The sequence below is a fragment of the Anomalospiza imberbis genome, chromosome 7 (genome assembly GCF_031753505.1).
Source record: "Anomalospiza imberbis isolate Cuckoo-Finch-1a 21T00152 chromosome 7, ASM3175350v1, whole genome shotgun sequence".
Taxonomy (NCBI): Eukaryota; Metazoa; Chordata; class Aves; order Passeriformes; family Viduidae; genus Anomalospiza; species Anomalospiza imberbis.
This window is the reverse complement of record NC_089687.1, coordinates 22,020,109-22,044,116: the sequence shown is the minus strand read 5'-3', so window position 1 is coordinate 22,044,116 and position 24,008 is coordinate 22,020,109. Positions and strand designations below refer to the sequence as shown.

Genomic DNA, 24,008 nt, shown 5'->3' with positions numbered 1-24,008 from the left:
TGCTCACAGATTAAAGTGTGGAGTACTAAATACAACAGAGAAGTTGTCTGTTGTAGCTGAATACTAAAATGGCATTGTTGTTTTGGTACAAGAATCCAGATTTTAGCAACAGGTTGAAATCTGGTAGGAAGGAGTAGTCCTTAAAATTTGGTTTCATATCCTGAAAGTGTTTTTCCCTTGATTTCTTATTTGGTGTTCAGATGGGATGGGCTTTTAATAAGTAGAATATGAACTAAATTGCATTGGAAAGATTGCAAAATTTGAGAGTTTTGGGTGGGCAGCACCATTCTCATGCTCCTTGTGGGTGGTAAAGCTGTATGTGGGTTTGTGCCAGGCCTTTCATTCTTTGTGGGATGTTTGACAAGTTGGATCACAAGGAAAGAAAGGAGATGAAATGCTGTCTTGAAAATAGAAGGGGCACAACTTGCCAAGAATCTCATGAGCACCAGTTTAATGTGGAGTAGTTCTTTGCTTTGTGTACAGGGATCAAGAATATTTTTATCTGCCCCGTGTTCCTGATTTTTACTTGAAGCTACTTAAGTCTTACCAACTGTATGTCCTTCCTTACTAACTTCCATGATACAATCAAAAAGTAGAGCTGTAGATAATATATTGATACCTGCTCTCTAAGCTCTTGGGAAGCTGAATGTTAAAATGCCTTTTCCTGTTGTTTAGTGTAGTGGAATTGACTTGTCATGGAAAATTGTGATCTCCCTTCTCTGTAGATTCCATTAAGCCTTATTTGATGTTAGTAGTTCTTTACTTGTGTTATGAAACTGCTAAATTTGTTTTTATCCCTGAAGTGAACTGTGAAGACAAGTTATTAGTAAGTCTTGATTATATTCAAGTACCAGAAATTAGCTCCTTGTACCAGGAAATTGGTCATTTGGTTGCAAACCACCTTTATTGATAACTGATTACCAAAAACTCCATAATGAGTTCAAAATTGCATGCTTTTTTTTATGGAAGCTGACTGTAGAATAAAATATTAGCTGTATAATAGCTTTATTTTTAGGGGAAGATTCAGGCACATTGAATAAGCTGGATGAAATTCAGCCTTTACTGCATAAATGTTTTAGAGGAAGGAAAATAAAGTAACTGACTTGTTTGAAAGGACAGTTGCCAAGCTTGTGATATAAAATTTTTAATGTAGTTTTTGTGATAATGCCTTACAGGCACTTTTCCCTTCACTAAATAACTGGAATTTTGACCTAACAAGTTACTTTGCCATAGATAACAATGGGAGCCACTGCAATTGTCAGTTAATATGGAAACCCTCTTTTTTCTTGGATTTCCCCTAACCTTCCAGGCATGTAAAATCTCAGTCATGTAGCTGTAGTGAAAAGTTCAGAAATTCAGTATCTATAAGAATAATATGGCATCTAAGTTTATGTATGGCCTGCAACAAATATGAATAGCCTTAATTATCTCTATTTTACAGAAGATTAATAATACATTTTCATGATACTATATTTTGTAGGGGAGAATCAATTTAACATGTATTACCACAGAGCTCCCATATGCTTGAAAATTAATAACCAGCAGGTAGTTGAGAGTTTGCCAAGCTTTGCAAAAATGACCGGTCTTTCTACAATGATTGCTTTTGATGTTTATATTAATTACTGGTGTCCATAACAGCATGAGAACCAAGATGGTTGGTTTGAGTTATTAGTAGGCAGGTAATTGAAGTTGTTGTTGGAATGTATTGTGATGTTTCATTCTAGGTAACTTTATTAGATTTTTACTTTGTTTATTGACTTTTAGAAACTTCATATATTGGTTATTTACAAGTCATATGAAAACTTGGTCTTCTGAATAAAAGCCCAAGTAAACATTTGAGTGTAAACCAGGTATTCACAAAATTACTCTAGGACTTTGATTTTATTGCGGATTGTATCAGTGCCTTTTTTTGATGGAAGTATTGGATCTTCCAGGATTTTGTAAAACTCTAGGAAATTAATTTTGTCTGACCTCTACTTTGGACAGCTATAGCAGGATGCAGTTTATATTGCACTGAATTTGTTCTGTTTTGCTGCTGGGATGGTTTTCTTGGTCTAGGTTCCTACTTGTGGACAGAATACAGGGATAACTTGGAAATGCATTCACTCATTCTTATCTCCGGAATGAATTTGTGTTGTTTGGGAAAATTAGCTCTATTTTAAAAACATTTGTGTTGAGTATGCAATTATTTTGTACTTAATTGATAGGTTGCAAATTGCAGTATTTCTGAACGAGTTTTCATGTGCTCATAAACATTAGGACAGTCCATTTAGGTCAAATATCCAATATTGACAAGATGTGTGTTAGAAATAGTACAGCCTTAATGTCAAGATTAGTCTTGTTCTATGTGTAGTGCTACAAGAGGGCATTGCTGAAAATATTTGATTCCTACAATATTTAACATTTGCCACAGAGGATGGAAGTTAGCTGTATGTAGCACTGAGCATGAGGTTTACCTCCAAGTATTACATTTTGCCCTTAGTTACCTTTTCCTTTTTTGCTTATATCTGTGAAGATTTAAAGGCAGGAAGCTTGAAATGATAATTTGCTGGCAGTTACTTTTAGTGCTGTACTTAAACACGAAGCCCATCTTGGATCAGGTTATTGAATAGTAAGACTTGCTGTGTTGTCTTTGCCTCCTGGTCTGGAGCTGAAGATTTACGAGGAGTGGCTGAGATACTTGATTCATTCAACCTGAAAAAGAGCAGAGGGGAGACTTCACTGTGGTCTTCTACATCCTCATGAAGGGAAGCAAGGGGGCAGGCACTGATCTCTTCACTCTGGTGGCCAGTGACAGGGCCCAAAGAAATGGCACAAAGCTGAGTCAGGGAGGTTTAGGCTGGGTATCAGGGCAAGATTTTTCACCCAGAGCACTGGCCTGGGCTCCCTGTGGAAGTGGTCACAGCACCAAGCCTGACAGAGTTCAAGAAGCATTTGGACTGTGCTCTCAGGTACATGGTGTGATTTTTGGGCCAGGAGTTGGACTCACTGACTGAGATGGGTCCCTTCCAACTCAGCATATTCTGTGAATACTCTGCGTAGGAGGTACATGTTACATGTAAAACGTGTATGTTTATCTAGGTGCTAGAAACTATGACTGTGCATGTCCTGATGCTGTCCCTGGTTAAGCTGCTATAAGAAAACTAAATCTAAACAATCCCAAAAAGCTTGAAGACTGCTCTTTTAAACACAATCTTTTTCAATTAAATGTCCTTCTGAATTAATTCAACATACTAACAAACTATACTCTCTTAGTTGTCCTTTGTTTGGGTTTTAAAAAAATCCTATTTTGCATTTTTAGACAGTGTGTTTTACTTTTGTATATTGAGGCAGTGATTTTAGTTTGTGTTACCCTTTAACTTCCTCTTTGTTTATTGGTCATCATGGGGGATTCTGTGAAACATACATCAAGAATAATGCTGGAAACATACAGCAATTTGAAAAGAGAATTGTTGGCTGACTTCTGTAGTCACTAAAGGCTTTCTTTTAAGCCATTCTGTTTCTATATTTGTTTTTACTGGATGGAGTGAGAATAGTTACAAGCCAGAACTCTTAGAGAAAACACTAGTCTCTTTGCACTTTCAGTATTTCATTTCCATGAATTGCATATACTTAGTTCATACAGGATTTCAGGTTGCCATATACTCATCTCAGTATGAAACCTGCTAACACTCACAGATTTTTTTTTAATCTAACCTTCTTAGCTATCTTGAGCTTGCATAGGACTTTTGCATTTTTAAAAGTAATTTTGTCAAATGGTTTAAACAAAGTCTTATTTGTAAGGTATCACAATTTTTTCTTGGAGTGACTTGAAACTGAACCATTTTGTCCCAGTTGGAGAGTTCTGAACGACTGGTTCATTTTCCTGCTCAAGCATTGTCTAGTTAGTTTTGTGGACTTTGAATGTAATTCATAAAGGTCTTATGGGAATAGGTTTTAAGTGTTCCTCTCTCTTCCCAGAGTGCTGCATTATCTTGCACTCAGGACTGTTTGTTGAAAGCACTGTAACATAATACTTCCGGTGCTTAAATGGAAAATGTTTCCTCTCCATACTTAGCTACTTGAATGGTCTCATTGAAATGACTTGGACTGGAGTTTCTTATGTTAGGCCTAGTTTATTCTGTTTTAAGGCTGCAAGAGAAAGTAGACATAAGAACTCAAAGCAATATAAGTGGAAACTGGCAGTTTGCAGTGGTCTTGTACAATGGACTAGACATTTAAAAACTTTATGGAAAGAGAAACTTGTGCCGGTGTTCTGGTTTAACTGTACAGGCAAAAAAACCCCAACCATTGCTCTTAAAGAGTTTCATTTTGATAATAGTTTGTTAAATACACGAGTGAAATAGTATATTTATAGTGGCATTCTGGCTTCTTTGATTAAGCATGAATCTGAAAGCATCCAGCTTGTCATTAAATGTGGGATTACCAAAATGACAAACAGCTGTACAGGTTTAATGTGTAGACTCAATGTACACTGAGGGTATGCTCATGTGGTACAGTAATTACACAGAAATCAGGGGTATTCTGTGGTGACATCTTCATAAAATAGTTTGGATTTTAAGGGATCTTAAAGATAATTTCTTTGAAACCTCCATGTCATGGACAGGACACCTTCCAGCAGACCAGGTTGCCCTGATTGCTAGTTCTTCTACTGTTGCCATTGATTTTGGCAGATTTATTGGTGTACACTACAAGTGTAAATTTGCAGAGCTGAGTGTATATGAAGAGAACTTAGTTAAGTTGCTCTTTCTTAAAAAGCCTCTATTTGTTAACAATCAAATACTATTGGTATGTTAAGTTCTTTAGAAATTATGTATTTAATTACGTGTCCAAAGTGTAAAAAATGAGCGGTTTAATAAACTTATAGGCTAAAAGAGCAGAAGAAGAATTTTGAACTATTGTGGATTGAAGAATCTTGCAGCTTTCCTAGTGGACTAAGAAATATGCCCATGTATATTAAGTAGATGCAATAATTTTGTTATACTAGCACATGCAATAAAATAGAATACATATTTATACAATGGAAAATAATTTTGATATAATTCGTGTTCTAGGTCTTCATCCTCCAGGCCCTCCTTTGGCAAGACCTGTTCTTCCTCGAGAAAGAGGTGTTGTGGATAGAGTTATTGAATATTTGGTTGGTGATGGTCCTCAGAACAGGTAAAATGTTCTTTAAGAAATACCTAAACTTAGGGGAAAGGAAGCTTCTTCACCTTTTTGTTTAAGCCATGTCAAGGTTAAAAGAATTATAAATGAACTTGTCCCAAAATTTTCATGATTGAGAAATGGCTCTTTCTCAGTGCTTCACTTGAAATATCTTTGCAGGGAAATATTTGGGCAAACCTAACCTCTGTTCTGAGTAATATTAGCTGTGTGATACAAAGAAAGATCTGTGCTCAAGTGGCTGAATGACTTATATTTTGAACTGAAAAAAAAGAAAACATTTGCCTCAGCACTTTAGCTTTATATCTGTTATAAATGTCTTTCAGATTGCCTTCAGAACTGTCCAAACATGTCAGAACTGAACACGTTTACTGTGGTTACTTTTCGTATTAACTGTATTCTGATGAAATAAAGGCTTAATTTGAATGTTATTTTCTGACACTGATGATATTAAAAATATATTGAACTGTAGTTTAAAGTGTAGCTGAGACTATTTCACTGTGGTTAAACCAACTTCAAAAAGTATTATTTTATCTACAGATTTAGTTTGCTTTCAAGGTTAACAATTTAATTGTAGAAATCACCTTTTGGAAGAAAAGTTTAAGGTATTAATCAATATGTAAGGTAAAATACATCTCCCTTCAGTGTGTTATTACTTAAGGGTATGTTACCATATATTATTCATGTTTTCTAGGTATGCCCTTATATGTCAGCAATGTTTTTCTCACAATGGTATGGCTTTGAAGGAGGAGTTTGAATACATAGGTAAGAGCTAATCTTTTTTAAACTCTATTACTTGGCTTATGTTTCATAATAAACATGCAGCATACTTCATTTTGGTTGCCGCTGACATTGTGAAGTACCACTTCATGTGGGAACATTTTTTGGTAACTTATTACTCTGTTTTTTAAGATTTACTTCAAGACTTAGATAAGTACTTTATTACAACCTTCAGGTCATGGATTTTATGTGTAGAAAACTATTCAGTAGAAATAAGCTTCCTCCAATACATCCCTGAACATTGCTACTGGCTATGAGTGGTTCTCAGAAGGATTTTATGTTGAGAAACTATCTGACATTAAAGTGTGCCTCTTTTACCAGAACTTCAACTAAATTTTCCATTGGCAAGAAGATCTTGGGGACGTATTGAAAAAAGAGTGGGAACAAGCCCTAGGGGGCTATATGTCAATTTATGGCTGACAATAACTTAAGACAGACACAGCTCTTTATTGAAAACAGATGTTGTATATTGCCTGCTTTCTACCACAAGTGTAAGCCTGATGCTTGAGAAACTAGGGATTCCTAGATAAATCTTCTATTTCATTTTGTTTTGTTTATTTTTATGAGTAAATATACTGCTTTGTAAGAATAAGTGAAATGTTTCCTATGAAACCAAACATAAGTAGTCTATATGTTATCTTAGTTCTTATGAGTTCACAACTCAACTGTACCAGAAACTGCCACTCCCCCCCTTGTCTTGGTGAGAGTGGGGAGGACAAAAAGAGTTATTTGAAGTATTAAATGATATCCAGTACTTCTGCAAAACAAAACTTTTTCTTAATTAAGCACTACTAGAGCAGAATGCTTCTCAGAAAGCAGAGTGAGACACACCTTGTGGAATTCCCAACATCTCCTAACACTTCCTAACATCAGAGTGTGAGGAAAGTGGTGTCTTAAGGGTAGGGGAGAAAAATAATCTGCCAACTTAATTCTTTTATAGGAAAGAATAGAACAACACCATGTGGCAACACCTGGTGCTACTGAATTGCATTGTTTTGTTCATTGTGGTCAAATCCTTCACACTGTTGTGCAGTACTCAGTTCAGCAGAGCTGAAAGCAAGGAGGTTTGTAAACAATTGTTTCAGCAAATGTCTGCTGAATTTAAAAAAGGACTTCTATAGAACAACTTATGTAAATTTGGTGGAGGTGCTGGCTGGTACTGATAGTCACTTAGTTAACTCTGGTTTTAGTATTTTGAACCATCAGAATATAGTGTAGGAGTAAAGGTGAAATGTGAAGTTAATTAGTGAGGCTGCTTACTGGGTGTGCTTTGTGGTGTAGCATTTAGATGTGCCTACTGCTTCTTCCTGAATCCTGCAAGAAAAACTAGACCTCAAGCTCCACGACTTCCAGACTTCAGTTTTGAAAAAAAGCAAACTACAGAATTGCGATCTGAAACCGAGCCTCTAGAACCTAGAGAGAGAAAGCCCCAGGAGACTCAACAGACAAAAGGTAAGTACTAATCTCATGAAGTCTGCTCTTTTTCAAATGTCTAATGCAATCCACTGTCATCTAGCTCTCTGTTGAGCTAAGTTTTCTCGTAAGAATGACGACAGCTGAAGTACTTAAACACTGCTCCAACAGGGTTCCTGGTGAGGTGATCAATGACCAAAGTCTGTCAGTGTTACATTTGTTCAATGCCCTTAACATGCTTTAGCTTTTGATCAACCCTCAGTTGGGTAGGCAGTTGATCTAGATGATTGTTGTTGGTCCATTCCAATTGAAATAGTACAGTTTATTCTGACTTCATAGGAAGTGCAGTTTATATATTTTTTTCCAGTTCTTGTCTCTGCTTCTAACTTGGGTTATTGGTAGTAGTGTACCTGTACCCTAATATTTCTTCATATTTGTCATTATCTTGTGCAAATGATGGCATAACAATTTTTTTCACTGTGATGTTACTGAGAAAGGGATAGAAAAAAGCACTGTAGATTACAGAAATAGTTAAGAAGGGAGTATGTCCCAAAGCAGTTAACTTTCACTGTGTTTGGTAGGTCATTTGACTGAGGTGTGTTGGAATTTCTGCCTTTGTTCCTTTTGCTCTTTTCCTCAGGGCAGGAAAATCTAGTAAAACTGCCTTGTTTAATTTCAGGTAGTTCAAAGACAAATTGTCAATTTTAATTTAACATAGTTCCTTTTGAGACATTTTATAGTCTACAGATACAGTAGGCATGTGGTATACAGCCAACAGGAAGATGCAGTGTTTTAAAATACTCCAGAAATCATAATTTCAGACCAGAGGATCTCCAGTTAGATGTGCTGTTAAGTGCTTGATGGGACTTTATGTTGGTTTAAGTAGGGATCCGGGAAGAAAACTATCAGATAGTGTGCAACCCTGAGGTTCAGTCTAGAAACACACCAACTGTGGGAAGCTGTCAGAGTGTAATAGAGTGCTTCTGCTTGGTTATTTTTTAACAGAGAATACAAAATAACATTGGGTGTTACTTTCTGGCATGAGAAAGCTGCACAAAACCAGTCAGGAAGTCATAATTAATGGTGGCAGTCTCTGGACATGGTCTCATGAGAGTGCATTGTAGTGAAAACTTGGTTTTTTTCCTGTACCATAGTGCACTCGTACCTTAGTAACAGTGCTGTTATTGGCATGAAAGTAAGACTGAAATCAAATGGAGAGAATGAAAATATCTCATTTGCCCTCAAATCACAGTGTTGTTATTTTAGAGAGAAGTAAGGAGATGTGCTTGCTAATTAATCTGGTATTATCATTGAAAGAAATTATTATGAAACTATGCCTATAATGGGTCTGAGCTGCTGAGTCAGTCTACAGATGTTGTAAAAAATGTAAAATCTGAAGAATTATTGTGGGATTGCCATTAAGCATTTCAGATGTAGGAATGAAAACTGTGAGATAAGTTGCTTTTTGTGGAAGTGGAATTTTATCAAACATTTCAGCAGAAAAATAGGATGGATTTATTGCAGAAAATATGATTTTATCAATTTACCTTTAAGAACAAATATTACTTGTTTTTTTCTTATGTGGTCTTGTATTAACGTGCTGCTTTACTTAAAAACATCAGGAAAAGAAACAACTGTGGGCTTCATTGTCCAGTTGTCTTTTCCTGATAGGAAGTATATGGTAAGATTTTGCACAAGAAGCATAAGAAATAAGTAAGTTCTGTACAGACTTTTGGTTTTTAATGTTAAATAGCAGATCTTTTCTGAATATATATTCTCAAAGATGATACAAACCATTCTGTTTTGATAATTACTAAGCAGCCAGAAATAAAGAATATCTTAGTATTTTACATAGCTGTGAGAAGTGTCTTGTTGATTTAGAGGAGGCCAGTGCCTGCCTGTGATTTGCCACAAAGGAATCTCTTCTGAATGAGAAAATATTTTCACTAAATCACTTCTTCCACTGGAACTGTAATATGAAACATTACAGCTAACGTGCAGTTGGGTTTTATTAATAAATGAACACATTCCTTGATTGTAAGTTTTAAGGTATGAAGCTGTCATTAAGGTAGAACTCTGGGGAAGGCTTTTGTTCACCACAGTAAAATAGCTGCTGTCATAGCAAGAATACAGAATATATCTTCACTTACAGATGTAGACAAACATTAACATCAGGAAACCAACTTCACCACAATGCTGGCAACACAGGGGAGTACAACTCTTATCTGTAATTCATTTATACCATAGCTGTATAGCTCAAGGAAACGGCAAAATAATGTGATAAAGAAATGCTATAAATATTTTTTACCAGTCAGCTGCTTTAGCTAATGGGTGGAGCATGAAGCTGAATATTTTTTTCAGTTGTGTGCTCATGTAGTAACAAGCATGTTACGTGCAACTCCTGCGGATAAGAGATTTGAAGAATGCTTATGGGGAGTGCCATTGGGACTGAACTTCAGAATTTTGTTTTAAACCTCTGGAAAATGGAGTCGTCAGCTGTCAATCTGGTGCAGATTACTGGCACAAACATCATGCTTCCTTATTCAGCAGATTAATTTAGGAAATTTTAGTACCAGAGCGAAGCACTAAACTTTAGCTTTTTTTCTTACCTATCCCATAAATGGCTTGATTTTGATCCTCTCCTGCTCCCATCAAAGGCTAGTTGGTTCTCTTATGTACTTATCTTAAATATCTGTTTGGATCATATTGAAAGAGCCAACAGGAAACACTTTTAGCTTTGATTAATTTTGCCTTGCCTTTATTTAGTACTGTTACGTACTAAATTGCCTTTATTTAGTACTGTTATGCTGTATTCTTGATTCAGGTTTAGCATTTCACAGTATTTTGAAACAAAATTGAAAAAAAATCTTTTGTGTTGAATGTCTGGTGCTGATATTTAGGGGTCTTCATTAGATGAAGATTTGAACTTCATCTGATTTGAACTTCAAACTTCACCACAGTGGTCAGCACTTCATGGACTACTTTGTGTGATGTCTCTAGATTTGTATGGAATTCCTTGACCATTTTGCTCAAGTATTTTTATGATTAGTTAATACTGTCACTTGTAAAGATTCTTGGAATACAGCAACTTGCTAGTACATTTGAAAGGGTTTCCATTATAAAGGCAGGTGCAGAAACGTGGCTTGTTCAACTGAAGGGGTCACAGTAATGATCTCTGACAGAAATAATGGCATTTCAGTTGTGTGCTCATCATGAGTTCTACCACAAATGGAGCTTAGCTTTGGGCAAGTGTTGCAGAAACCTTTTCTAGGAAAAAAACTGATGGAAGACAAAGGACTAATATATCTAGAACTCGATTTCTCAAGCAGACATAGATCAGCTCACCTTGACTCTAATAACTTGTAAGCAAATTCTTTTGATTTAAAAATACATTATGTTTCCAGTCAACCACAGTTCAGTTTTGCTGAATACTGTAAGTTGCCTTTTTGGTAGGACATAAAGGGTAGAGAGAATGATGTGCTATTACCTGACTTATTTCAAAGGCTTCACAATGGCTCTCTCTGACACCAAAGCAATTAACAGGTTACTGTGAGACACATGCTCTTTAAAGACACTTCAGGCATGTGGCACTATGTAAAAATCTGTCTTAAAGGGGGGCTGTAGTAGTGAAGAAAACTTGTCCCAAAGCTGCTTGAAAGCACAAGCAGCTTTATTTTAGAGCAATTACACTGTTTTTATGAATTTCCACTTAATAGACATTTTCTACTTAATTTAATAGTGATGCAGTATTATGATTTCACTGGTTACTCAGTGAAATACTCTCTGCTACAAGAGGAAGGTTGGCTGGCTGACTTCTTACAATGTGAAGTGCATATGCTTTCTAAGTACTAAGCATTAAGCAGGAGTGTTGGGGGGGAAAAAGCTGCTGTAGCCAGGAGCAGGTTTTTTAAGGTTGCATTGTTGTAGCTCTTAAACATGCAGCAAGCATAGGGCTATGTTTACTTTTAAGATCATGTGGGTGAAGCTACATTCTTTGGTTAAATGATGGATTAAGTATTCCTCATCAAGGACACTTACATTTTCTTTTGTCATCTTTTTAAGTTTACAGTCAGAACTTCCACTTGTTGGCTTCTGCTCTTACAAAGACTTTATTCATGCACTATTTAAATCAGGTTGACGTTAGGCAAGCTTTCCATTAATTGCTGTGCTTAAAATGGAATCACTATATATTTTTAATGAAGACTGCTCATGTTTGTGGTTGGAGGTAGCATCACTTACTCTGAATGCCCTGGCTACTCATTCAAGGGACCTACTCTTTAGTTTCTTGTAACTTTTTCAGACTGAATTACAAGACCAAAATTTTCCATGTAAATTTGTACTAGTATATATTCTGAAGAGTTTCAAGAGTTTGAATTCGTTTACCCAAGAACATAGTGAAGGGAGAAGTTATAAAATACCTGACAATTTTTTTTTAAATAAGCAGTGTCTCCATACCTTTTAGTAGAATACAAAAGTGAAAGCACTATTGTGTTCCTTTCAGTATAGTTAGAATATGCATTTCTTCAGGTTTTGTCCTTTCTATTAGAAGCTTTTGCTGATGGTTGTGATTGTCCCTGGGTTTTCATCAAAGATGTTATAAATGCTTGGCATCTTTCTGATCAGACTGAACAAATAGTCTCTTTACTTTCTTTGACTCTAGCCTGAAGACCAGCAATAAAGGAGTGTAACTCAAGTGTGGAGAGATTGGAGCAGGAAAATGCACAAACTTATTCATAGAATTTGAGGCTGAAGAAAAAATGCAGAGATGAGACAGAAAGAAAACTGACAGTTGGGAGATAAAGATTGAGCACAGAGAGAGATGGGATCAAGATGGAAATTAAGGAGCAGGAGGAGAGAATGGGATGGCCTGGAAAGTAACTGGGAGCATTAATTTGCTTGGGCAGAAATAGGAGGGTTGAAAAATTTTGTAACAAGAAGCCAGGGCAGGTGTTGAGCAGCCTGTGGTTGAGAGAGTCAGGGAAAGAATCAGGAGGTGAGTGAGCTACAGACTTGCTAAAATGAAAGATCAAGTCTGAGAAAAAGATGGGGAAGCTGGGCTTCTCTGAGCAGTCTGAAATGAAGCCTGGAACTAGCCAGGTAGAGGTTTGTGTGTAAAGAGGGGTCTCAAGTTCTTGAAGACAGATGGCATTTGTACAAGTTCTGCTGGACAGGGATGTGCGACAGCTCTTCTACTCAGTCATGGGCCCAAGAATCCAGAGCAATGGTTCTAAAACTTCCAGCTCTGCTTGAATTCTGTATCATCCTGAAGCAGTCTGATTACTTTCAGACTTTTACCCAACATGTTTTGATCAACATGAACATGTGGCATTTGACTGACACTGTTTTCCTGAGAGGTTGGTATTGGGACCAGCGCTGCTTGATATCTTTGTAAGGAGCATGGACAGTGGGCTTGAGCACACCTTCAGGTTTGCCGATGATACTGAGCTGTGTGGTGCAGGGCAGGGATTCCATCCAAAAGGACCTTGAGAGGTGGGGCTGTGAACTTGATGAAGTTCAGCAGGGCCATGTCTAAGGTCCTGCATCTGGATCAAGGCAATCCCAAGTACAGGCTGAGCAGAGAATGAATTGAGAGCAGCCCTGAGGAGAAGGATTTCTGCCCCTCCACCCCTCCAGCTTAGATGCTTAGGTACAATTTTGTTGTAGTCATTGCTATCTTAATATGTTGAATTATTAGGCTGTTCTAATTTTAACCTAGGGATTTAATTTTTATTGTGATTCTCCTCCCCATCCTACCAGGATGGCAGGAGGGAGAGTGAGGAGTAAGCAAGTGTCTGGTCTGCAACCCAGTTGCAGGCTGGGTTAAACCACAACAGGCTCTGGCATAAGAAGGACACACTATTCTCCTTTTGGAGCAAGTCTGGAGGAGGGCCACAAACAGGGTCAGAGGGCTGGAGCACCTGTTCTGTGATGACAGGCTGAGAGGGTTGGAGCTGCACAGCCTGGAGAAAAGAAGGCTTTGGGGAGACCATAGAGCGCCTTCCAGGATCCAGAGGGGCCTCAATAAAGCTGGAGGGGGACATTATCCAAGGGCCTATAGTGTCAGGGCAAGGCGGAATGGATAGGAACTGAAAGAGTAGGTTTAGATTAGGTATTGGGAAGAAATTTTCCCCTGTGAATAGGGATGAGACACTATAACAGGCTACCCAGAGAAGCTGTGGCTGTCCCATCCCTGGAAGTTGTAAAGGCCCAGTTGGATGGGGCTTTGAGAAACTTGGTCTAGGGGAAGGCTGGAATTAGATTAATCGTCAAGGTCGCTTCTAATGCAAACCACTCTATGAAGTTAGAAACATTTGATAAGGCTAACATTTTTGAGCTGTAACTTTGCATCAATTTTGCACACTGTTCCCCTTCACAGTATGCATTAGTACTGTATAGTATTGAGTAATTCTAGTCAATAAATCAACTGCCATCAGCAATACCATTCTACAGTACCTTAGTATCATTTAATGCAACTCTACTTTCAGTTTTTCAGTGCTTATGCTTACTTCAAAATATGACTTCTCATATGCTAATGAAGTCCTGTTGTGAAGCTAGAATTTACTTCTTTAGAGGCAGTACTTAAAAGGAATGTTTTTGATCTTAAAAATATGCTTATTATCAAAGATACTCCCACCCTGGATAAAGAGTAAGTATACTCACTCCTGTGCAACCTTCCTATACTACCCCTGGCAAGACAGAATATGTAATAATTTTCATTGGCTGATTTGATATATTTGTTTGGGTTTTTTTTCCCTGATTATCAGGCTCCTTATGTTTAAAGTAGTTTCCATCAAGGAGAATGTTCTAGTTTGTGTACAGGTTGAACCCTTATAAAAAAAAAGTAAACAGTTGGTGAAACTGACATTACCAAAGACAAAGAAACTGAATTGCCATAATATGTTTTTAACATCTCACTTTAGTAAACAAGCTTAGGAAGCTTCTGTTGAGGATGAACATATGCAAGTAATACATAGTATTTTCTTAGTGGGAGCTAAGCTCTTTTCCATAGTATTTTTCCCTTAAATTTTAATTGTGTTACCTGTGACCATCTTTCTTTTCGCAGAATCTGAAGATGATGTGGCCCAGCTCGTTGAGGCAAATGACACAGATGATAAAGCGCCAAGTTCTGAGCATCTAAATGATAAGCTAGCTGAAGAAGTTGAAAAAGAAGCAGAAAACATTTCAACAACTGAAGAGGCTATTTCAGAGTCTGCTTCAGCAGAACAAAGTGAAGAATCTTTAATAAAAGCAGAATAAAATACTTCAAGTGCCTTCTGTAGCTAGTTTTTAGCTTTGTTCATGCCTGTTGTTACTATTCAGGTGAGCTTTTTTTAATGGTACAACTTGAAAGTCTTGCTTGGGCTTAAACTGCCTCAACTGCCACAGTGTGTCAAAGCTATGTGTAGAAATGGGTATTGTAAATTAGGCATGTCTCTTTAAGTTAACACATAGAATGTGTAGTTGGTTGAACTCTAACAGTTGTAGCCCTTGTTCAGTTTGCATAGATAAAACCTTCAAAGTACAAGCTTTGCTAAGGGTGACTTACAATTTGACATCTCTTTAGCTGTCACACATTAAGAGCAATTACTGATTGCAACTGACCTAGTAAGTTTGGTCTAGTGAACTTAAAATGCTTTTTAATGCTGCCCTGTTAAAATGGATTGAGTACGCGTTTAATACACAGATGTTTACAAGCTAAAGTGTCATCTGACATTTGACTTAAGCATATGGAAGTGTCAATGCAGTGGTGTTAATATTCATTGTCTAACTTCTTGACAGAATTCAGTTAAATGGCACTTGGATAAATGGCATCTCCTTTGGTGTTTGCGTTGCAGATGAACCAGAGGCACCTACTTGCAAAACTGTTTTGTGTTTACATAAAATATAAGAAGTCTCTGCACTTGATTGTACTTGAATACGAAGCACTATTTATACCTGTACTATAATGACAAGATATAAGTGAATTTTGTGCCTTTGTGTATTTTGTTAAAGGAAAATAAAGACATCTAGCAGCAATACTTGCTTTGTGATTCCTAAAACTGAAGAGAATTCATGTTCTGCTGTATGCAGCTATTCTACATTTACATTGTTCAAGTTCAGAAAGAATGTGCCACCTTAAAAGGAGCATGTCTGTTTGTAGCTAAGGTGGCTTTGATAGAGTAGAAATAGTTTCCTGATGAAAAGGGGAAGCGCACGTGCATTTGCCAAAAGGCTTTTCTAACTGTCCCTAAAGCTTGTTGATACTATTTAATGTTACAATTGCAATGAATGTTTGCTGCTGGATTACTGGAAATGTAATTTTTTTTATTGCATTTCTTTTTAAGCTAAGGACACTTGTTACACATTTCCTGTTAAATGTAACAGCTGGGATCCTGGATTAGAGGTTTTCTGGTGTCTGTGAGGTACCTAAATGAATCAGATTTTTTAAAGAAATAAATGGTGAACATATGTGACTTGGTTGATTTAGTAATATTTACGGTAACAGTTTTATTTTGTGCAGTGTTGTGTAGCTCACTGCAGGGAGAGGCAAATTTCAAAACCATTTTAAATCTAATGTCTTAGTTCCAAAGGGAAATTGTTTTTACACTGTAAAGACAATACAACCCCTCAATCTTAGTAGTTTGAAAGTCCTCTACAAGAAAAGCATGTTTCTCAATGTGATCTTAGTATCCATGTCTTTATACAAGACATAATTATTACATGAACAACAACAATTAATTTTCTTTCTCAACTACATACTTTATTTTCTAATTCTTTGGGGATAGTTTAGAAGCTCAGCTTCAGTCAGAAACAAGTGTGGTCTGTGTTTAGATTAAGGAGGAATTTCTTTACTGCTTCACTATGTTAATTGCAACTAATATTTTAATTAGTAGTCTTAATAGACAGAATGTAGGCATGTGATTAAAGGAGTACTCATAGGTGTTTGCCTATACTTACATGGATAAGCAAATAAGCATTTTATGTGTGACTGTCTTAGCTGGGAATACAAAGAACACAGTCCCTTTTCAGGACATGTCTTACAGTATGAGAAAAGTACAGGGTACAAAGTGATGGGGGAATTAATTTTTTAATATTTTTAGAAAATATATTTTAGATTACAGAATTTATTTAAAATGAAAACAAATTTGCCTGAAAGATGGCAAAGCTTACTTATTTTTTTTTACGTTGCTAATCTTTACACTGCGTTTTGTGCCTCACTGATTTATCTGCTTAAAGGCTTATTTCTTTGGAGAGAAAAAAAGTCACAGACCATGTGAGTAATTCAGCACAGTAAATTGTTTAATGTACTTACATTATAAGTGCTAAAAATAAGTAAAATTTTATATCCTGATACATCATATGGGAGATGAAGGCATGAATTACTGTCAGTTCAGAACTGAGGGTTACTCTAGGCACAGATATGACTTCCTTTTAAAAATCTGCATCTGAAGTGTCTGGTCTTTTGTAGAGTAATTTCATGTCCTTTCCATGACAAGCAGTGGCTGAGCTGTGATGCATATAATATCTATAGAATTGACTGAGAAAACTGTTGATATTGGACCTACGTATTAAAAATGTTTTCATTACCCTGGGACATGTATATTTTCACATGTCCTGCTTTTGCCAAAGAAACTGATATTTCTTAGGATTTTAGGAATATGAACCTTTTTTTGAAAAAGGAGACTTAGTATTTGAAGGGGGGGTGCGGAATTGTTTCTCCCAAGATTCTTAAATGTGACATGAGCAACTTTCCACAGAAGTGATTGGTACTTTTTTGTTTAATATATCACTGAATATATCAAATTTATCAAGTAGAGATGTGAAAACCTGCTTTGTGACCTAAAAATACCTACAGCTTTTAAGCACAGGAAGATTTAGGTCTGTTTTAAGTGCGTGATAGAATTGTCTTGAAAGACTTTCAAACTTAAAGAAAGTGGATGAGCAGTCATTTCCATTAATTGCTTCAGAAGGCTTGAAGGTTATGTTAAGGATGTCCTAGAATTTTGGTAGAGAAAAACCTATTTTTAACTTTCTAATTTTTCAGGGTTTTAAAGCAGCTCTAGTAAATGAGGGCATAGGGTTAATCTGTGGGTGAATTTAGGTTCATGATGATACATATGGCCGTTATGGACTGAGCTTTTCTCATTTTACAGTAAGCATTCACATGTTACTCCTGCCAAGTGTGGGTGCCCCAGTCCTGATACAAATATGGGAAGAGGATTCTGTTTCTGCAGCAGCAGTTGCTTCTTGGCTTCTGTATACTGTAACTGTGGCAATATTAAAAGGCACCTGTCCAACAGGAATTGAATCCAAAAATACCTGTAAATGAACAGCAGTAACCACACTTAGGTCTTTGTAACACCAAAAAAAACTTGGAAGTAGGAGTATGTAGACAAAAAACAATTGTCATATTTAATCCAGTTGCAGTTTGACTCTTAAGAATGAGGAAATGGAAGAAAGTAGAGGGAAAAAAATTAGAGAAATACTGTGGTTCCACATTTTGTTTTCTTCTGACTTGTCATGTACTCAAACCTCAATTTTTTCAGAAGTACTGAGATTTCTCACAGGACTAGACTTCTGTGATGTCATAGGAGCCCCCTTTCTTTCTTCAGCCAGTATGAAAAGCAAAATTAAGTGGGGTAGTGAAGTAATACTTAGCAAGCTTGTTGATGTAGTGTTTTTATTGACTCTGGAATATTTTGAATAACTGTAGAAATGTCCTTTATTCACTTAGAGTTTATAAACTGGGGAGGAGTTATCTTGGCTGTGTAAAAACTGCCACAAAAGACACATGAGTGTTCTAGTTCAAAATAAATTGAAATGGGGTGGTCAAATTTACATTTTACTTTAGAAGTGAGTTAAAAAAGGCAATAGTATTTAAAATTCTAATACGTCTTCTAAAGGAGAACACAGTTGATTGCCCTTGGATATTTTGACTTAAAACATTAAGTGGAATCTTGGTATGGCAATTTCTCAAGAAATCTGTTTAGCCTTCATGCAGGAAAGAGAAGCTCCCAAGGAAGGAAAATGAAGGTAATGCAAAAGCTGATGGTTTAGGAATGGTTTAGAGATTATCAAAAGCAAGTAACTAAGGGTGGTTATGGTTGCCTTGAAGCTAAGAAGATTGAACCCCATGTGTTGCATGATTAGAAGCCAATGGAAGGATTTAATGATGGAGTGAAACAGTTGGGGGAGAGAAGGGATAATGTTTTTTTTTCTTTTAGAACCAAGTCTTAATCAAGAGATAAAAAAGATGAGCTTGAAGAGATGTTTTCAGTAACTGTAGTAGGATTTGGCTGTTACCACGTGGCAGTACATAACTCAGGTTATTATCACATTCCTATGTCAGAAATAATAAGGAAGGAGTTGACAGGGAAACTTACTGGAGAATTTTGTTTGCTTTTTAGAGTTAGTTCCAGAATAAGCATATGACAATAACTTGGTAGAAAAAAAGCTGTCTAGCTATTATGAGAGACTTAAAAAGTTTTTTAACCTTCAAAGACTAGGAGAAACACTTCTTTGTTGGTACATGGTTCTGAACTTAGCAACGTTTGTGCACTTGTTATTTTGTGGTGCTGAAGGAGTGAGTAGGCTAGAGGAAACTTATTATTCAGTAGCTAAGTCTGCTATTAAAAACTTAAAAAGTCTTTAATTTTTGTAAAGTCTAAACACAATCAGTACAAGAGTACTGGATGTAAAGAAAAATTTAAATAAGCTGCTTCTCCTTATTTATTCTGCTTCTGGAGTGAGATTTTGTTAGGTATTCTACAATGAGGAAAACTGTTTGTGGGGTAAGGGATGTCCTCTCTGTGAATGTTGCAATAGAACAATAACCTTGAAGGTTCATTTCGTGTCTTTGGCAAATAATCATATGACCAGTTCCCTGAGTGTTCTCAAGCAAAATCTGTAGGCCTTCATTTCCTTCCATGTCTTACAGACTGGTTTTGGTTTAGTTTGTTGGTTTTTTTTTTCTCCTAATCTCTCTTAAGAGGTTCTTTCCTGTCCAGTCACATGGTTCAAAGTTAATGCCTCAGATGTCAGCATGTCATGTTTCATTTCCCTTCTAGAACTAGTAAAATGCAACCCTGTCCAGATTTCTGGACTACACCAGTACAGAAAACATATCTGTAATACAGGCTAATTTAAGAAAAGGCTGCAGATACATCGAGACATTAGGAGGAGAGTTAAGTTTTCCAGGAATAAAGACTAGATTAAAGAAAGTTCCTAATAATTTGGGCAAATTGCCTTACAGGAGGGATTAGATTTAAAATGAGAGGGCAATAAAAGATTGCTCCATGACCAGTGGATTGTGTTTGGTTGATGGCATGTGATTTCTGATAATTGCTTAAGTATGTATTTAATGGCAGTATATGGCTGACAGAGATTTTTGATGGTTGTCAGGAAGTTGATTCACTGACAGGAAAATGTATGTGAAATGATTACTGGTCTTTGGCAGTGCTCCTCTCTTCCATGGTGTGGTCTTTAGGTGGAGTTCATATGTCTCAGGTTTGTGGAACGTGATGAAAGCGAGGAATTACACTTGATGGGGTTGACTGGCACAGGGTTGTTGGCTCCAGATCCTGGTCTGTAGTCATGCACCAATGTTTCTGTCAGAGGACAAACAGTAAACTTCCATCAGAAATATGTCCTAGTTGAGATTGTCTGTTAGTCTGAAATTCAGTGTACTTCCTGCTTTGGATTCTTGGTGTTTGTAGGAAAAGAATGGCATCCCTGAGTAGATGGGAATTTCTTAGCTTTGGGTTTTTACTAGAGGTTTGTTTACACTACAAATAGAGTAAGTTCCAATGGTGTTTTAACAACGGGAACTGCTACCCCTCAGTATTTAAAAAAAATAAGAAATTGAGTTGTCCCTTAAGATCACGAGTCTCAAGGAATTTGACTTCACCGTTGCTTTTGATTTGTGGGGCTTCTCTGGGGTCTTGTCAGGTCACATTCAATCTGTTCTCTGAAAGAATAACGATTCTGTGATTCTATGAAGAATAAGACCTAGAGAGGTATATGATAGGCAGGATAGTGAGAAGGGCTTTAAAATGAAATGTATTGATTATACAATAATTTGTTCCCAAACCATGGGGTTTTGAGATTAAAGCAAACACTTGAAAGATTCTCAATAGATTATTTAACTTTGCAACACTGAAAAATCTAAAGCACTGTATCATAATATAACTTTCAAGATTGCATAAAATCAATTTGATCATGACTTAAATTTTTGGGTAGAACGGGATGTCCTGACTAAGTCTTGTAATACTGGTTATTTCTCACAGTAGTCACTGTGAGAATAAACCTATTTCAGAACTGCCACTGTAAATACCTAGCATTGTACTGCTAGGTTTTTCAGTGAACAATTACTAATGTTTTTCAGGAGGGCTTCATAAACCTTTGCAACTGTGAAATCATGTATTCTCCTTTTGTTGTGTGACAAAAATAATTTGCACAAGGGAGATTGCAGCTGCTAGACAGGAATACATGCAGCAAAATCCCGAGATAATCAGATATAGGAGAAAACAAGGGGTGCAGATACTGGAGAGCTGACAATTTTGGGTGTTCAATTTAAAAATTCAAAGTCATCTCTAAATTTGCAAATTTATATTGAAATAATCATTCTTTCTCTCTTTCTCTCTCCATTTTGCTGCCGCAATGAAAATAAAGAAGCTGGATTTGTAGAAAACTCAAGCAACAAAGACCTTCCAGCTCTTCTCAAGTGGTCTGCCCTCTAATTCCTTGCATCACTTCAAGGAGTTCTTCTCAGTTGACAAAACTTAATTTTGACTTGTTCAGCACTCAAAAACAATTTACAAAACCACCAAGAAAATTAATTTTAAGAAAACTGTTTTGAATGATGTTTTAAAGGAAATGTGAAAGTTGTTATTTCTTTAAGAATGTTTGTACTTGCATTTTTTGTATATTAAGCTTTTATTTAAACAGGAGTTCCTCTATATTTGTAGATGCTATTGTTGTAACAGCCTTGTTGCATTAGTAAAGGGTATGTGTGTTTATGTACTACAAATATTATCTTTAATCAGAAATATAATATTTAATAATTCTAATCCTAGATGTAGCCTTGACTATACATCACCTGCACTTGAAATTCTATTAAAATCAATGGCAAAAACTTTAATTAGTGTGAATTCTTAGGCTGTAATAGACTTCCTGAAGTGTCTGTCTTAGCTTTTTTGCTTGTAATTGAGAAAATATTTGAACTTGTGCTCCCCTTTTGATATTTACTATTTTACCAAATTTTAAAGCATATGAAATTAAATTGCATAACTTGTTAGTTGAATATATGCTGGTTTTGTTGTGTATGTAACTTCTTGAGAAAACAAGGAATCATGAAAAAGCTATTTATTTACCTGAGCTTAATTGATGATTTGAGGTGATAATTCTGTTTAATAGTTCCTTCTGTGCTGGCTGTACTTAATCAACTCGAGTTTTGTAACAGAGGACATATGAGGACCTCATAAGTTACCAAACAAGGATGAGGGGGCCCCTGCCTCTTTAGTGCAGTCCCTGCCCCCCAGTTAGACTGGCATATGTAGGAGAAGAAAGTTGTTCAAGGTTGAGTAGTTTCTGATAAGACCCATTTGTCTGTGCTACAGCCAATTGTGAGAACTCCTGGCTCATGGCATGAGCAGCCAGCTCTCCACCCTCAAAGGTCAGCCTGGCACAGGACTGCAAAATTTTGTGTGTGCTGAAGCAGAGGCAGGGAAAACCTGCCTTGACTCAGGATTGAAAATATGTGGCAGCTTCAGAGAGAATTGTGGAGTTGTGAAGGTGCTGACTTTGGCCCACGATTCCATAGACATTTCAGGGTGGGTATTGCAGGTTTTATTGTATCTAAATGGTGATTTATGTCCTTATTCCTCCATTATTGTCCACAAGGTACTGCCCTGTGTCACAGGCCTGTATTACCTAATTTTTTCAGACTGTTTCATTTTCATTAGCACAGCTGCTTTAGCTTGTGATCAGTGTACTGCACCTCATTGATAATCTGAGAGGGTATTAGATGCACAGAAGTGACACGTAACCCTGTCAGCCTGGCTTGATTGACCCCTCAGCTTCCGAAACATGGGTTCATTTTTTTTTTTTTTTTTTTAATCCAAGTTTGCCTGCATCCATTTTCACACAGATTCCGGGTAGTTTAAAGGTTGGTCGGATTCGAATATTGCTCTTTCAAATTTGATAATGTATGAGTACAGAACTGTGACCTTTGATGCGTAGTAATACATCAACATGACACGAGCAGTAAGTGCAGCAATTACCTTTACTACACTTCAGATTGTGTTTTAGTTCTCATCTTGTATGCAATTATTTCAGGAAAAAAGGAATGCCTTTAAGTTAAATATTTTTTGCAAATAGCATAAGTGCAGAAATTAGTCTCTGGGGACTTTCTGATTTACAGGTAAATGTTTTCAAATGAATCTTGGCTTTTAAATTAACATTGTTTTAGTGGTAGAACGGAATCTGATGCCATTGACTTTTATAATACTTTTTTTTTTTCTGAAAGAGTTTCTTTAAACATTTTTGTTGTGTTTTAGTGTAATCTAAATTTCATATTCTAATTTATGGCCAAAGCCTGATCCTGCAGGCAGTTGACATGTCACTGTATTCATGTTGCTCCCATGGCAATACTCATGAGTTGGTTATGTGCATGGTAATAATGCAAGTTTACATGCTTTTAAGTGCCTTTCAGAACATCAGAGCATCTCAGATGTGCATCACATACTGATGTAAGAGGCTGTTTTTAGGTGCCCCAGCAATGTTTCATCTTTTTCCTGAGCAGATCAAGATGCATTTGGTTTATTTCCAGATGTTCTTTCTCACTTGTTGTTATAAATTATTTGGATAATGATAGTGCACAACCACTACCTGGTAGTGCTATAAAGACACAAATCAGAACTCCTTGCCAAAGAGCATAAGGCCTTGTGAGGACTGATAGCAGTTGTGGTTTCTGTTCTGTGAACTAAGAATCAGAATAAAATGATTGTGTCATTCTGAGCAAGCAATTGAGTGACTATTGAATGGTGACTCTGTCAGTGTTGTCTGTCACAACCTAAACTCGAAGGGATAATTTGAAGTAGAACTTCATGTTCTTGTAAAATACCTGCCTCATCGGCAGCCAAGCACTGAGTGGTGTTGGTGTGCCAGAGTTAGGCACTGAACTTTAATTCAGGAGCTGGGAAAGTGCTTATTTTGTTCTATATTGAGGTGAAAGCAACACCTTTTGGAAAGGCTTTCTTTAAGCTGTCAAAAATGTAAACCCCTAGTCCCCAAAACCATTTAGCCATTCTGGGTCACAGGAGGCAACTGTCCCCAGTGGCTGCTGTGGAATAGGGACTGAAAGGAGCCACTCCCTTCCAAACCTACCATGAGCAGAGGGGTGCTTCTGCTAGGCTGGCTTTGTCTTTTAGTTCCTGCCTGTGGAGGTTGCTCACTTGCTGTACGTGTGCAGCAAGTGTGAATTCATAAAACTAAAAGCTTTTCTAATGCAATGCAAAGGTGTCTCTTTTTTGCTTACTATTTTCTAGCAAGTAATTGTGGTGTTGTTTGTCCCCAGGGAGTAAAATCAAAACAAATTTATTAGATCACCATATCACTTACTCCTAAGCAAGCTTTTGACCATACGAATTGTTTTGCAAAGCCATGAGGAAGGT

At 36.8% G+C, this 24,008-nt stretch overlaps 1 protein-coding gene across 3 annotated transcripts in view; it reads left to right on the top strand.

Annotated features, from left to right (window-relative positions):
* Positions 1 to 15,374, top strand: part of LNPK (lunapark, ER junction formation factor) — a 42,373-nt gene extending 26,999 nt beyond the window's left edge. For all 3 annotated transcript variants that reach the window (XM_068195939.1, XM_068195938.1, XM_068195937.1), the window contains 4 exons: positions 5,055 to 5,160; positions 5,858 to 5,928; positions 7,225 to 7,395; positions 14,420 to 15,374. In XM_068195939.1, coding sequence (XP_068052040.1) covers positions 5,055 to 5,160; positions 5,858 to 5,928; positions 7,225 to 7,395; positions 14,420 to 14,613 — 542 coding nt within the window. In that variant the 3' untranslated portion in view covers positions 14,614 to 15,374. The remainder of the gene's footprint in view (positions 1 to 5,054; positions 5,161 to 5,857; positions 5,929 to 7,224; positions 7,396 to 14,419) is intronic.
* The last annotated feature ends 8,634 nt before the right edge of the window (positions 15,375 to 24,008 follow it).